The 15,168-nt window shown below is 38.3% G+C and overlaps 1 protein-coding gene across 2 annotated transcripts; it reads right to left on the bottom strand.

Annotated features, from left to right (window-relative positions):
• Positions 1-10,967: 10,967 nt before the first annotated feature.
• LOC148012643 (uncharacterized protein At1g01500-like) lies at positions 10,968-14,471 on the bottom strand. 2 transcript variants are annotated; one of them, XM_087669574.1, is made up of 4 exons: positions 14,085-14,471; positions 13,771-13,804; positions 12,518-13,662; positions 10,968-11,601 (listed from the first exon to the last, which is right to left on the bottom strand). In XM_087669574.1, exons 3-4 carry the CDS (start codon positions 13,271-13,273, stop codon positions 11,356-11,358), a joined length of 1,002 nt encoding a protein of 333 aa, XP_087525700.1. In that variant the 5' UTR covers positions 13,274-13,662; positions 13,771-13,804; positions 14,085-14,471; the 3' UTR covers positions 10,968-11,355. The 2 variants fall into 2 exon arrangements, with proteins under 2 accessions (XP_087525700.1, XP_087525699.1); XM_087669573.1 differs by lacking the exon at positions 13,771-13,804.
• Between the last annotated feature and the right edge of the window lie 697 nt (positions 14,472-15,168).

Raw genomic sequence — 15,168 nt, 5'->3', positions numbered from 1 at the left:
CTCTAGCAAATGGGGGGAACAAGTTCTTAGAAGGCATGTCAATGTAAAGGGTAAAAGGGATGGTTATCTTAGTGAAGATGAAAATGAATTACACCTAGGAGTTGAGTGAATGCATAGATTTTTCAAAGGACTAGCCTCCAACTACACATGGGCTCCGTCTGCATCACTAAGATTTGGAATCTATCACCATCATTAGAGGACACCTCACCCTTGCACACAAGTCAATATCCACATCATGGTGTCATTTGGATCTTGCACAAAAGCTTACAAGCATGGACCCCTTTTGTCACATGCTTATATGTATTTATATACATATGGGAGACTAAAGTCAAAGCAGCTTTTGGAAGCCATTTTTTATAATCTCAATAACTCCCAAGAAAAAGCGAATTTCAAGAAAATTTACACGAAAGCCGATCGGTTTCGACCTGGTCTACAAAGTTGCAGAAGAAACTTTTTCCAAATTCCTCACGGATTTGAAGTTACGAAGGCGCAGACTGCTGGCTACATGCAATTTTCTTCTCTCTTTCACCACACCAACTTTCCACTCTATCCTTCTTGTAAATATATTATAATAATGTGCTTTGGGCACCCACCTCTTGTAATCTAGCTCCATTTCTCTATGTTGTCTACCACCACCCTCGGCTTCTTGCATGATGACCAAGGTGGGGACTTGTCCCATTCACTATGCTCCATATTTTCAAAGATGCCATACATCATCTAGGATTATGTTAATCAAGAAGATTAGCTTAATCTAATCCCTCATGGAGGCTATATAAAGAGCCCTTGGAGAATGAGAGAAGGGAAGAGCAGAAGAAGGACAATGACAAGTCCATGAGAGCATTCTAGAATACCCTCATCTCTTTGAGGGAAGCTATGAGTGAGTTCTTTTATTATGTAGCATAAGGCAAGCTTCTTCTACCTCTTCTCCTATTATCTCCCTCTCTTCTCATCTTCTCATCCCATGTAGCATAATGACAAGCTTCCTCTACCTCTTCTCCTATTATCTCCCTCTCTTCTCATCTTCTCATTCCATGTAGCATAATGGCAAGCTTCTTCTACCTCTTCTCCTCTTGTCTCCCTCTCCTCTCATCTCTCTCTCTCTTATATTTCAATATGGTGTCTAGTACATATATTCTCTCTTGTAAATTTGTGTCTTGGTTCTCTTGATTCTCTTTGAGAAAAGGGAAGAAGGAAGGGGACAATGACAAGTCCATGAGAGCATTCTAGAATACCCTCATCTCTTTGAGGGAAGCTATGAGTGAGTTCTTTTATTATGTAGCATAATGGCAAGCTTCCTCTACCTCTTCTCCTATTATCTCCATCTCTTCTCATCTTCTCATTCCATGTAGCATAATGGCAAGCTTCTTCTACCTCTTCTCCTCTTGTCTCCCTCTCCTCTCATCTCTCTCTCTCTTATATTTCAATATGGTGTCTAGTACATATATTCTCTCTTGTAAATTTGTGTCTTGGTTCTCTTGATTCTCTTTGAGAAAATGGATGTCCTAGCCCATCCTTCCTTTGGCTAGGTGGTGCCCCTCTTTAGTTCTCTTAGTGAGGATTGGAGGTTGGATGGGTAAGAGGCAACCCGTTCATCATTTCAGCCCTCAATACATATGACCAAGACCCTAATTTTCAAGCTGATTGGACTAAATTAGTTGCAAATAATTGGATTCCAATTGATTCATTGTCTTACCCTGATGGATTTATGTTTTATGAAAAAATATTATGTATAATTGTTCTATTTCGATCATTTGTCTTGCACGAAATTCATTGTCTCCCATATCAAGGCCATAGAGGAATTACTTCTACTTTGCGTACACTGATTGAAGATTTTTATTGGTCACAGATGGAATCTGATGTTTCTAACTTTGTATCTGAATGTTTAATTTTTCAAAGAGTTAAATGACACCATGGTAAACAATATGGTTTATTAATGCCTTTACCAATTCCAGAACGACCATGGGAATAGATTTCAATGGATTTTATCACTGGTTTACCCAACACTAAAGCTAATCATGATATGATTTGGACTATTGTAGATAGGTTTAGCAAACAAGCCTATTTCATTATATGCAAGAAAACGTTAACTGCATCTCAAGCTGCTCAATTGTTTTTAAAAATTATTTTCACTAATCATGGTTTGCCAAAAGTTATTATTTCTGACCGTGATTCTAGATTCTGTAATAATTTTTGGACTACTTTGTTTGCTCGTTTAGGAACAAAGATTGATTTTTCATCTGCATTTCATCCTGAAACAAATGGGCAAATAGAAGCTACAAACAGTACAATTTTAGATCTTTTGCGTGCATACACAATTTCAAAACCACAAACATAGGATACACATTTACACTTACTTCAATTTGCATACAATAACACACCACATATAGCTACACACAAAGCACCATTTAAAATTATTTATGGATATAGATTGCCTACTCTTGTTACATCATTGTCAAACAAAGTTCAAGCTGCTGATGATATTGCTAACATGCTTGCTACTATTTTTGATGAAGTTAAAGATATGATCGCAAAAGCCCAGCAATCATACACAAAACAAGCTAACAAGAAAAGAAAAGCTATGAGTTTCAAAATTGATGATTATGTTTGGTTACGCATTGAAAATAGAAGATTACAAAGTTTTGACAAACACCCTGTTGTAAAGTTAGCTCTTAGATTTTATGGACCTTTCAAGATCATTCACAAAATCAATGACAATGCATTTAAACTAGAACTACCCCAACACTAGAAAATCCACAATACTTTTCATATCAATTTGTTATGACCTTTTAGAGGCCAATTACTTGTACATCCTGTCCATGAAAACCCTCCTTTGTTAGAAGAAGAAACTGAAATCCTTGAACCTGAAACTATTCTAGATACTGACTTTATGACCACTAGAACTGGCTGTAGATATTCTAGATATTTGGTTAAGTTTGAAAATCATCCTGTTGAAGAGGCCCAATGGATGCACGCTCGAGACTTAAGTGCTTACCCCTCACTGTTGGCTCCACATTGAGCTAATAGCAATTGAGGACAATTGCTATCCCGCCCCGGGGGTATGATGCTAGGAGGCATATTCCACTGTGGATTCCGTGAGGTTTTGCGGTGGATTCCGTAAAATTATATTTATTGCCGGGGCTCATACACAGGGTGGATTCCTTGTGCAAAAATTCAATGGGGACGCCTATCCTTTTCAGGCGTCCCATTAATTTAATGTGCAAGTGGGTGATTCCATAGCGGGTGATTCTGCAAAATACATATTTAAATTAATGGATGTTTATGAGTTTAGAGTGTGCACTCGTAATAAATTAAGGTTGGGACTGAGTTCTAACCAATTTATTTATTTTGTAGCTGAAGACTGCTAGGTATTCACTTTTGTCGGTTTAATTTTATTATTTTTCTAACAATTGTGAATGCTTCAGTTGATGTGTAGAGTAGGCAGCGGTAGCGTTGGGAAGCACTGGGCAATAGCGTGTATTCAAGTTATTTAGAAGAAATTATCATTTTTGATGGGCACGCATCTTAGGCGTAGCACCAATATTTATTTTGATGCGCTTACTTATTAAAGCGCCTGACATTTATTTATTATTTTGTATACGCATGGGCGCATGATTTAAATATTTATTATTGGACATTGTATTTGGGCACAACCCAACTCTTTGGGCGTCCAACCGCTTTATTTTATTTAGACAAAAGCAAACACAAAAACTAAAGCATGCTAATTGTAAATTTGGGCTATTTTTTTGAGCTTGGAGATGAATAATATATTAAATATGTGCTTTGTGGAGCGCTCACATAAGGCACGGGGGGAGATTGTACCCAATTAGTCTTTTTGCTTCATATCATGCAAGTCTTCTCTCTTGTTTTTTGTGCAAAAGTAGAATTCTTTTGTTCTTGGGGACCTTCCGGCACTCGCTAAGTACGCATATAGCATCCGATCTACGCACCAATATTACCATACCTTCAAAAAGGAAGAGGGACACTACCACACATTAAATATTAATCAAAATTGGGATTGTAGGTACATTCTCTCCAACCAAAAACACAAAACTACTAGCTACTTAGCATATGGCATCCCTTTCATTTTTTATTCACTAGCACTAGGGTCTTGCAATAATTCTTTCATACTTGCCTCAAGTTCCTTTACAAGGGTTTCCATAAGACCCTCATCTAGTAGGTTTAAATGCATGATGACTAAGGTAGGGGGTAAGACCATATGTGATACCGTAGAAGGTAACAATGCTATCCTATAATTACTATTTTCAAATCTTCTTAGAAAAAGGATGATTCTATGTTGATGTCTCTGAAAGTTTGCCAAACTCCAATAAATCGGGAGCTCAACTACTAGTTCTGACTCTTTAGAAGATTGTCCAATACAGGAACAAAATCAAAGACCATGATCATGGAAGGTTCATAATGCTATTGTACCCTATTCTACTTGTACCTCCATGGTGGTACTTTTTGAAGATGGTTGCTTGCCCTCAAACAGACATTCAAGCTTAGAGAAAATTGACACAAAGAGAGAGAGAGAGAGAGAGTGTGTGTGTGTGTGTGTGTGTGAGTGAGTGAGTGAGTGAGTGAGTGAGATTAGACAAATGGCAAGCTCCATATGGGTACCCTGCACTCCTAAAGAAGGTGACCTTGAGGCATGATAGCGATAAGGGTACTAGTAGCTCAAGGGGAAAGAGCTAGCCAAATGATTTGTAGAAGATCAAATATAGCACTTCCTTGCTAGCTGTGTGTGTGTGTGTGTGTGTGTGTGTGTGTGTGTGTGTGTGTGTGTGTGTGTGTGTGTGTGTGTGTGTGTGTGTGTGTGTGTGTGTGTGTGTGTGTGTGTGTGTGTGTGTGTGTGTGTGTGTGCGTGCGTGCAAAAACTTGTGGTATTATGCAAAAGACATGGTAGAATAGTCAAAAATCTAAGACGCATCTCATGATGGCTTAATGGTTTTCAAGAGTTCACTACAAACTTTTTGTTTGTCCCTCCTACTCCCCCAATGTGCCACAAGAAGAAGTGTCCAAGACACTCCTTTTTGGTACCACCAATACATTCTTTTACCCAAGATAGTTCCAAATTGATTCTAAGCATTGTCTTTAACCTCATATAAGTAGATTTTAATCTAGGTCCCAAGTATATAGAGAAATATATTTTTTTAAATTGAAATATTTGAAATCAATGAGACAACAATTTGACATGCAATTGTTGATTCAAGCACCACATAGACTACATATACTAAGATCTTTAAATCCAAGTTAGTTATCGTAGGGCTATTTCCACCTCAAAGGCCAAGCGTTGCACTCAACATTACTATAATTGGGCACATAATTTTTTATCACAATACCCCTTAGTATTTTGTAATGTAGCTCTAAGCATGACTCACTGGGATTCAAACTAGCCAGGTATGAGCCTTCTCCACCCAGAATTCTAAATTTATGATGACCACAAAACATTGGTAGAGCCTTACTTGGATTAACTTTCTTTAAGGGTCTTCTATGGATTAATTTAGCTCTTGTAGGGTTTAGGATTAAAAACCTAAACTTGTAATCACATTAATACTCGATTTTCTTCAAAGATCTCGTATGGATTGATTTAGCTCATCTAGGATTAGGATTGAAATATATAAACTTATTATCACATTGGACCTCTTTAATTCAATGGCAAAAAAACATAAGAAATTAAATATAGCACTATCCATTCAACCTCTATCAAGCCCAAGGTACAATGAAGCCATCCAAACCTTAAAACATTGGCATTCCATACCAAGAGGTACGACTCCATATCAAGAACATTGAGCTCTAGCAAGAAGATGAGACTAGACTACATCTTCACATTCTTGATAGCAAATGTACCTTAAGAGACAAACTCTAAACCCTAAACCAATTGCGAAGAGAAGAGCTCTTGGCAATTAGGAAGAAGATGAGACTAGACTACATCTTCACATTCCTAATAATGAATGTATCCCAAGAAAGAAAGCCCAAACCCCAAACCAATTGCCAAGAGAGGAGCTCTTGTCAATCAACTTTGCATATGGACATCTTCTATGTTAGCTACATGAAAGGGTGACTTTAGTATACCTACCCTAAACCCTAAGGGTTTATGCCTCCTATGGTAACAAATATTTTTTATCTCCTAAGACATCAATTCTACTTAAGTTTGCTTAGAGTTTGGCATATGCAAAAATCCTCGATTGGGATCATGTTGATTTTGTCAAAATTTTGAGCATTGGTTCTTCAAGCTTGGGGCAACAGACTAATAATATATTATACATTCACCTAGATATGGTATTAGCAACCATTATAGTGAGATTTCAAAATTTTAGCTTTATGAACAAATCTTGTGTTAAAATTATGCAAACCATGTGCGTCTTATTTATTTTACAAGAGATTACATTGTAACTCATGCATAGTGGTGCAAACTTCTATTAACCTCTTTTAAGTCAAATTTTGAGTTCGTTTCTACTAAGACCAAACTCTTCTAGGTCCTAAGCATCAAGGGCAAGCCCTTAAATATTGTGGTTTGATTTGGATATTTAACTCTTATGAGCAACTAAAGCCATACTTCAAGTGGCATAACACCTCACATAAATTTGATCATTTTGATTACACCAATGTGATTACAAGGGCCAAAAATGTCATAATACCTATTAATGTCCACCGAAGTTCTCCCACCTAATCTAAATGTGACACATGTGATATCCACTCAATATGGCATTTGTGGTTTGTCCTTGGTTTCCGGTTATAATGGCTTCAACCGTAACTATATTTGTAGATAATTTTACAACTTGCACCCTCATCAACTGCTACACTTGGAACTGATTTAACAGCGTGCATCTTATCTAGCCCATAGCTATCCAAATTGCATAAGACATGAACCAAAAGCTTCTCATCCTTTGGATGCCCTTCCATTAAAGGGCTACAAATCAAGACTATCCACATAAGCAATCTACCCCAAGAAAGATATATTTGCGATGAGACAGAGAAAAGAGCATTGCATCTATACAAACTCAAGTAGATATACAGGACATACCACCACATCTTCAAAAAGGTTTCAAGCCAATCTAAGGTCCTAATCTTTTAGAATTAGATGTTGCCAATATATTGAGATATTTTAGAGACAAGCTACCCAAAGCTATTATGGAGGCCAAACTAAGAGATCATGGATCAAGGTGTATAATCCAACTAAAATGAACCTTTCCTAAGACCCACAAGTATAGATCACGAACTGCCAAGATCAACAAAGCTCCCTTCTATGGCAATGGGCTTATCCTATTGCTAGAAATAGAAGCATCATGGGGCCTCCCTCTCTCTCTCTCTCTCTCTCTCTCTCTCTCTCTCTCTCTCTCTCTCTCTCTCTCTCTCTCTCTCTCTCTCTCTCTCTCTCTCTCTCTCTCTCTCTCTCTCTCTCTCTCTCTCTCTCTCTCTCTCTCTCTCTCTCTCTCTCTCTCTCTCTCTCTCTCTCTCTCTCTCTCTAGTTTTTTCTCCCTTTACGGATCTATTTTTTTGCATTTTTGTCTTGACAATTTTCATCATAAGTTTTCCCTCTCCCTCTCCAAAGTTGAGCTTCTCTCCCTTTCTCTAGAGTCTTTGCATTTTCTTCTCTCTAATCTTCACAATCATTTCCACCACATCCTGGTTCTATAATCAAATAGCCCTAGTCAACTCATAGCCGCCAACATTTCCAAAACTCTCTTCATCCTCTTCTTATTTGTTTTTCGTGTTTCCTTCTTGGTTGTCCCACGCCCCCCCCCCCCCCCCCAACCTTTATTGTTTCCCTTTTTTTAAAGGTCTATTTACATATACAAGCTTAAGCAATTTCTAATCTCACTAATCAACTCTTCTATGGTGCAAGGGCAATACCTTAGGAGCTCTTGCCCTCACAACGAGATGTATCCAAAGACATTCTCAATGGTGGCACCATTGCCCAAATCATATCAAGAGCGCCCCCCCCCCCCCCCCCCCCCCCCCCCCCCCGCCCCCCACCTTTATTGTTTCCCTTTTTTTAAAGGTCTATAAACATATACAAGCTTAAGCAATTTCTAATCTCATTAATCAACTCCCCTATGGTCCAAGGGCAATACCTTACGAGCTCTTGCCCTCACAACGAGATGATCCAAAGACTCTCGATGGTCTTGCACCATTGCCCAAATCATATCAAGAGCCAAGCCTATGGGAGAAATATTTGATTCAACAAGTTTACAACTTGGAACTAAATAACTTGGTATGGAAAGCCTTTGTTGCCAGATAGATTATGTACTTGGCAAAGCTCAAAAGGAAGTTAGAAATAAATGTAGCAATAATTAATCGAAAGATTAAATATAAAATCAAGAGAATAAGAACCAAAGTGTGAGGAAGCACAAAAGAAAATCAAAACATTGCAAGATGTATATAAACAAGGTATTACAAGCACTATTTTTAACTAGTTAATAAAGTTACATTGCAAAAAAACCAAAAAAGAAAAGCATTACATACATGATTATGAGGTCTCACTATTAATTGCATGAAGAAACACAAGAGAAACTCCATGATAAACCACTGAGGATATTCAAAGACATACAAGTTTGATACCAAACTGAAGTCGATTTTAAAAGAAAAAGGATTAAGTGAATGATATCGTGGAAAATCATCAAAGAAAGAATCAAGTAACTTGGAATTCAAAAGCATACAAGACAATATTGAAGTTTTCAAGCATTCATAAAATTTTCAAGTGAAAGAAAGTATGGATCACAAATAAACAAAGTATGGATCAAAAAACAACATTAACACAACCAAGTGAAATCACTAACATGAAGAAAAGAAAAGCAAATTGACAATTAACCAAGGCACCAAACCCATCACAGAGGAGTCAAGAAAGCCTAAGCACTAAGTTACTTTCATATCATAATATATTCAATGCCTTTTAGAAATTAAGCCATTAGCTTTCTTTCTATGCTTATGGCATTGCGAGTAGATTGTAATTAAAACCTTGATGTCGCTTTGTCTTATAGACCTTTGAGCCATCTAAAAGAAAATAAATAAAATCTCTCTCTCTCTCTCTCTCTCTCTCTCTCTCTCTCTCTCTCTCTCTCATAAGTCTCCTCTCCCCCCTTTTTTTTTCTTCTCCCCTCTTTTTTAAGTATATGTTCTCTTTTAAGTTTAATATTTTCCATTCTAGAGTACCACTTCTAAAACCTCACACCATCCCAAGATCAACAAAAATACATATATAGCCCAAGAAAAGCCTTGATTTACACCAATTAATGTAAGAATGCTCGTTATGAAAACCCTTCAAGACAACAAAGAAAAACTCCACCATGACTTCAAAGTGGCTCAAGACCAATTTTACTATACTTGAAATAACATATGTATATGATATTAAAACTGGATAGAAGATGACCAAATATTGTAAGACAATGGAATGAAATATTTGGAACAAGTTTCAAGTGAAAATTCATTTTCTATAGCAATAGGATTTTTGAAAGTTTAAAAATTGATCAAAACACACACTATTTAAAACCCTTTTTTTCTCGATGTAATTCTTTTAATGAAAAGAATATCAAAGTATTTTTAATAAAAGTTTTAGCAAATTTAAATGATTTTGATAAGAAACACAATGCTTTCAATTTTGACCCTTTATTTTTTTCAACTACTATCTTGTGTTGATTACATTTCCCTAATCAATTTTTTCTTAATAAAAGGTCCAAATTGCCACCAAAGTAGCTTCTTAAACTAGTGCTAAGGATCTCTCCCCTAAAATTCCAAATAAATAAAATGAGACATCAACACTAACATTTGAAATACAATAACTATTAAACCTTGTAGCCATGATGTAATATAATTTCGACTATAGCTATTTCCATAATGACGACATGCCCAATAATTGGTTCAAGAAGCTAATATAGAAACATGATCTTTAACTTACAAAGTGACTATGGCTATTTTCATAATGACAAGACATCCACCCCAACAGGCTATCAAAATCAGCGTTTCAAGAATCACAATCTCAATGATACAAATCTAAAATCATAAGAGAATCTCCATCACGATGAAAAGAGCATCAAGCAACTTTAATCACAAGTGCACAATATTGTGTTTGTAACAAAGCCTTCGCAAAATTTGTTGTTATGAAAAACCTTCCTCCTCACTTGTTGCAAAATGACTAACCAATGGCAAGAATGGTAGAATGTTGAATTAAACATAAGCGCAATGGATCAGCCCTAATGGTTTGTTGTCACAACATTCAACTTTTTTTTTCATCAACAGGGATATAATGACCACACATCTAAGATGTCCTACAATAATCAAATGGAGGGTTTAACTAGTTCTAGATTTCATGTCTCTCTCACAACTCTTGTTAGACAAAGATTTTGACCTTGATTTATGCATGTAAGGGGACTTTGGACCAGAGAGCATCATCAAGCTCACTAGCGATACTCCTGAGGTTTTAGCTTATATTGTAACATACTTGTTGATTTTTTTAATCATTAACTCATTATGCAAAGGCTAAGGGGCTAAGTTCCAATGTGAAAATTGTGATACATAAACAACTCGTGTTGTACCTAAACCAAGGTCTAAACAATTTGAGAAAGAGTGCCTATATGTGAAGCCAAGTTCCAATGTGAAAATTGTTATATATAAACAACTCATGTTGTTCCTATAGCAACGTGTAGACAATTTGAGAAGACTGCCTGTATATGGAGCCACATTCATCTCTCTGACATTAAAATATTTGTTTTTCCTTGCAGGAAAATAATAAGTTTTTGCTATAAAAAACCTTGAAACCCGCAGCTTTGAGTACATGGTCATTCTTGGGAATGTCTCTACATTCAACAATGATAATGTTCAGGTATGCCCATAACTGATAAATATCATTTTCACAGCTTTAATTAAGCCAAATTAGACAAGTCAGTCTAGCCAGCATGTGATGGGGCCTCTACCATCAGTTGCCAACAAAATTAACAATATAAATGTGCACAAATGCACATGCATGCGTGTGAAATGAATGGATTCTCTTCAAGTACTTTTATTAGGTAAGCAACCATGCATTACATCATGGAAGGACAGCCTACAGTCAAGAGCCCAACACTGCACAGCGCCCATTAGCCTGTTATGTACATGTTCAGCTTGTCTGTCCACACAATATTTATTGTACCGACTTCAGTACTAATCCCCAAAGGTTTGCCAAGGGGCTTACCTACACTTGTGAAATCAATTAGTCCACTGTTAACAACCCTCCATGCTGCAAAAACTTCATTAGAAATCTACAAAAATCATATGTTCAATCATTAAGCTACAGGAACTTTCATGAACTGTCGCTAAGGCTTTATAAAACTGGAAGTTTGACCTTCAGCATAGTTGCATTTTAGCACTTCATCTATGCCTTCAGAAAAGTCGTCTTTTGAAGGATCCTGCCGCTGCACTGTATGTTCTCAGCAATATACCCAAACCAATTCCAATGCCAAGACACATACCCAGTCCTAGGCCAACGCCCACTCTCACCCCTGCATTGAAAGAAGACAACTCTGCTTTCTCTCCACCCAATCTCACATCTGAGAAGTAGATGTTATGTGGCAGGTCACCCATCAATGAGTGTGTTGCAATTTTAGCATAGGATTCATCTTCAGCAGCCTGGAAACAAAAATCACTTATTTATTGTAGCAGTGTAGACACGAATAGTGTAAGCAATCCAGAAAAGTAAACGTGATAAATGTCTGGCGAAAATCAGAATTCCACAAGCAACACAAATAAAAAAATGAAAACAGTAGACAGAAAGCTACTCTGTAACTGAATTAGGAAAGCATTCTGCTAAACCAAAAGCGTTTAAGAAGAAAGACTCTTCCATTAAAACTTGCCCGAGGCACCTACATATTTGTTGAGACACCATAACACATTAGCCCTTGCATTAATCAACAATAAATGCACCAGGACTCATTCAACCTTCACATAACCTATGCAACAGGTGTCCGTTTCATCTGCTGGTGTACCCAAATGTAAGTCTGCAGATTAAGGGTGTTGAAAAATAATTTCCACAACACAATTCAGAGTATTCAGTTGTTGCCGAAGTTCTAGGCCAGCATGTATCACCATCCAATACATGACTTCTCTCCTATTTGCAGTCTTGTATACCCACCCTTAGGACTATCCAGTACATGAATGGTTAGTGCAACCACTTTAGAGAACCAACAATATTTGATTTTCTCGACATAAATACATGAGTACCGAAGATTTGCAACTGGCAGCCATATTGCATACAATTGAATACTGGCAGGTGAATTGCACATGAACAGCTTCACGTGACTTTTGCTGAGACACGCACTCTGCACAAACAAGTATGCCACACAATATATGGCATTACTTATTGTCTTTTTTGTAGGACTTGTGAGTTCTGTGGACAAGCACTTCATTATAAAACAGAGACCATTCTTGTGGGAAACCTCCATGACAGCCAATACAATGGTCCTAGATGACATTAAGCTCAACCAAAGATTACGGGCACTGGCCATAATAGAATCAACCTTTTGCAGAAACATTGAGAAATGAATACCTGATCAGCCACAGCTTTGTTAGGATCAGCAGCTTCCTCTTCTGGAATAGCGTCCAATGTAGAGCACCTTGTATTCCTCCTCCGCACTGTCAAATGTACTGTCTGAGTTAAAACTATTGGAAGACCAGAGCTCCTTCCAGCCACATATACTTCCATGGAAGGGCTCACCATAGAAAAGTCTGTTCTGCCTTTCAAAAAGCAACAATCTTGTGATCTTATGCCACAAGTGCAGTCCATATTCCACCCTGCTTCATTGCTCAAGGGCGACGTCCCCACCGAGCTGTGTGCCTGGACCAGCAAGTGATGGTCCTTCCCACAATCAGTACGAGAGAGCATACCAGAAAGTATAAGCTCATCTCTGTCATACACTTCAAATGCAAGATCTCCTGTGGTCCTTAGATTGTTAGTATTCACATATGTCACTTCTGCCGAATCAGAATCGACTCTATCCCTGCGAAGGGCAAAACAAGCTCTCTCAAGAGGAGAGATTCTACCACCATTCACCTCAAGTTCAGTGTTAATCTCCCTCTTTGGGAAAAGAATAAAGAGAGAGTTTGGAGCTTCACTCAGAAGGCATGAACTAACTCTGATGTAGAAAACTTTAACATCAAACCATGTTGTAACAGGCCCAAAAGTGGGCTTGCCATGCCCAACAGAAAGGTTATAATATGTATAAGAGTTAGGAGGGCTCTGTATCTCTAATTCAAATGTGGCTTCTGGGTACAACAATGTTTGGGTCTCTGCAAGTTCATCCATGATTTTGCTCACAAGAGAGCAAAATTCAGTCAAGTTTATGTTAATCCAACGGAAAAACCCTGTCACTTGAGGGGGGCGTTTTGGGCACGACTTGAACAGCTTGCAACACAAATAGACCAACCAGTTCTATTTTGACATAATACTCCTTTTTGAAAGGAAAGAATCCGGGCACTGAGCTTCTCCAACGGGGGCACCACGCTCCTGACGAAACGCTGGCAAAAGCTTTCAATCCGGGGCATCAACCTCCAGCTTTTGAGGTCCTGGATCAACCAAAAACGCAGTCCGCCACACAATGTAGGTGCCGTACATGGATTCAAGCTCTGTGGAGGATATCAGACGAGAAGGTGCCGGCCATGTCCTTCATTCTTAACACAGAAATGCTTGAATGTCTGCAAGAGAAAAACCAAAAAGGAAGACACAATTGTTTGATTATGCATGAATGCCTGGAGAACAAAACAAGTATAGACTGAAATTGTTCACTTCAAATGAGGCAACACCTCAAGAGACAGTTGTTTGTGTATACTTGAATACCTGAAGAACAAAACATAAAAGACAAAAATTGTTTATTTCAATGGAGGCAACACCTCAAGAGGCAGGCCTGAGAAACAGAGAATTTGCTTTCCTCAATGAAGGCAACAATTGTTTATTTATGCATGAATGCCTGAAGAACAAAAGAGATAACAACAGAAACGCCTCAAGACGTGGCCATTAAAAACCAGAGAATTTGCTTGCTTGCTTCATGAAAAACAAAGAATTTGCTTGCTTCCATGGAAGCTAAACAGAAATGCTTTTTTTCGGATAAGGAGGAAACCTTCTTCTTGATCATTGGAGGAAGAGCTATGCACGCCATGAAAGCCTGAGGAAGAAGAAGAAGAAGAAGAAAAAAAACAGTACGACAGAAGAGGAAAGGCTCGTCAGACGAGCACTTCAACAAGGGTAGATGGTGATGGGCCGGGTATGCTATTATAAACATCTCTCTGTGTCTCGCTCCTTTCTTTCAAACTTCCTTCTGCTGCGTTTACTAAACAAGAGTGGCCCAATGTCCACGAGAGCTTTCTTCTCCACCCACTTGCCCCCCTTTCTTCGCGCCTGCTGCGTCCACGAGTTGCCATTTCTGGACCCGTAAGCATGGCCCTGATGATTGCCCTAGCAGAACACTCTCTTCCCTTGGGACACACACTACCTTGCCGGACACGGATATGTCCCCGCGTCCGGGCATTCGCTGCCCTACACAAAGCAAGATACGGGCTGCACTACCAAGGGAAATCTTTTAAATTTTTCCCATGTGAGAAAAGGGGCTTTTCTCCTTTGTTTCTCCTATAGTGTTCAACACCATGAGCTTCAACCCACAAGGCACCACATACTCTGCTACGTGCAATTGGGGATAATAGGGCCTTTGTTCCTGGCTATCTCTTCTTTTCCCCTTATGGTGTTCAACATCATGAGCTTCTGGTCACAAGGCACCGTATATCGAGCGATGTGCAATTCGAGGCAACGGTATGTCGATCCCTCGGCTGAATAGAAGCTCATGATATTGTTGTAATTCACAATGTGGAAATTCATCTAAAACTTCTTATGTACGCAAAGACAAACTACACAAGCAACTTTGGCAACACCACGAGCTTCTACCATTCAAGCACCCCATACATATGGTATTGTTGTAATGGAAAACAAGGACTATACTATAATGTTAATGGAGACACCCCACACTTCGCATGTTGTAGTGTGTAAGAAGAACTATGAAACTATCGATGTAATAGTGTTAACATCATGAGCTAATACAAAAAGGCCACCCCATACCTAAGATGCTACAATGAGGTATGAGAACTACATGTCACAGACATGCCATGATCAAGTGTACAGATTAATTCTTGCTCATGCCATATGAATCCACA

This window comes from Lygodium microphyllum, chromosome 27, assembly GCF_053477565.2.
Source record: "Lygodium microphyllum isolate KBCC chromosome 27, Lygodium_microphyllum_v1.1.10, whole genome shotgun sequence".
Lineage (NCBI taxonomy): Eukaryota > Viridiplantae > Streptophyta > Polypodiopsida > Schizaeales > Lygodiaceae > Lygodium > Lygodium microphyllum.
Note: the sequence above shows the minus strand (reverse complement) of the source record. Positions and strands in the feature narration are given on the sequence as shown.

Bases quoted from the DNA above. Each gene is read 5' to 3' on its own strand.
- LOC148012643 (XM_087669574.1), bottom strand. From the start codon at position 13,273: ATGGATGAACTTGCAGAGACCCAAACATTGTTGTACCCAGAAGCCACA. The intron at 11,602-12,517 runs GTATTCATTTCT...TTTTGTTTCCAG, and splicing joins ACAAAGCTGTGGCTGATCAG to GCTGCTGAAGATGAATCCTA.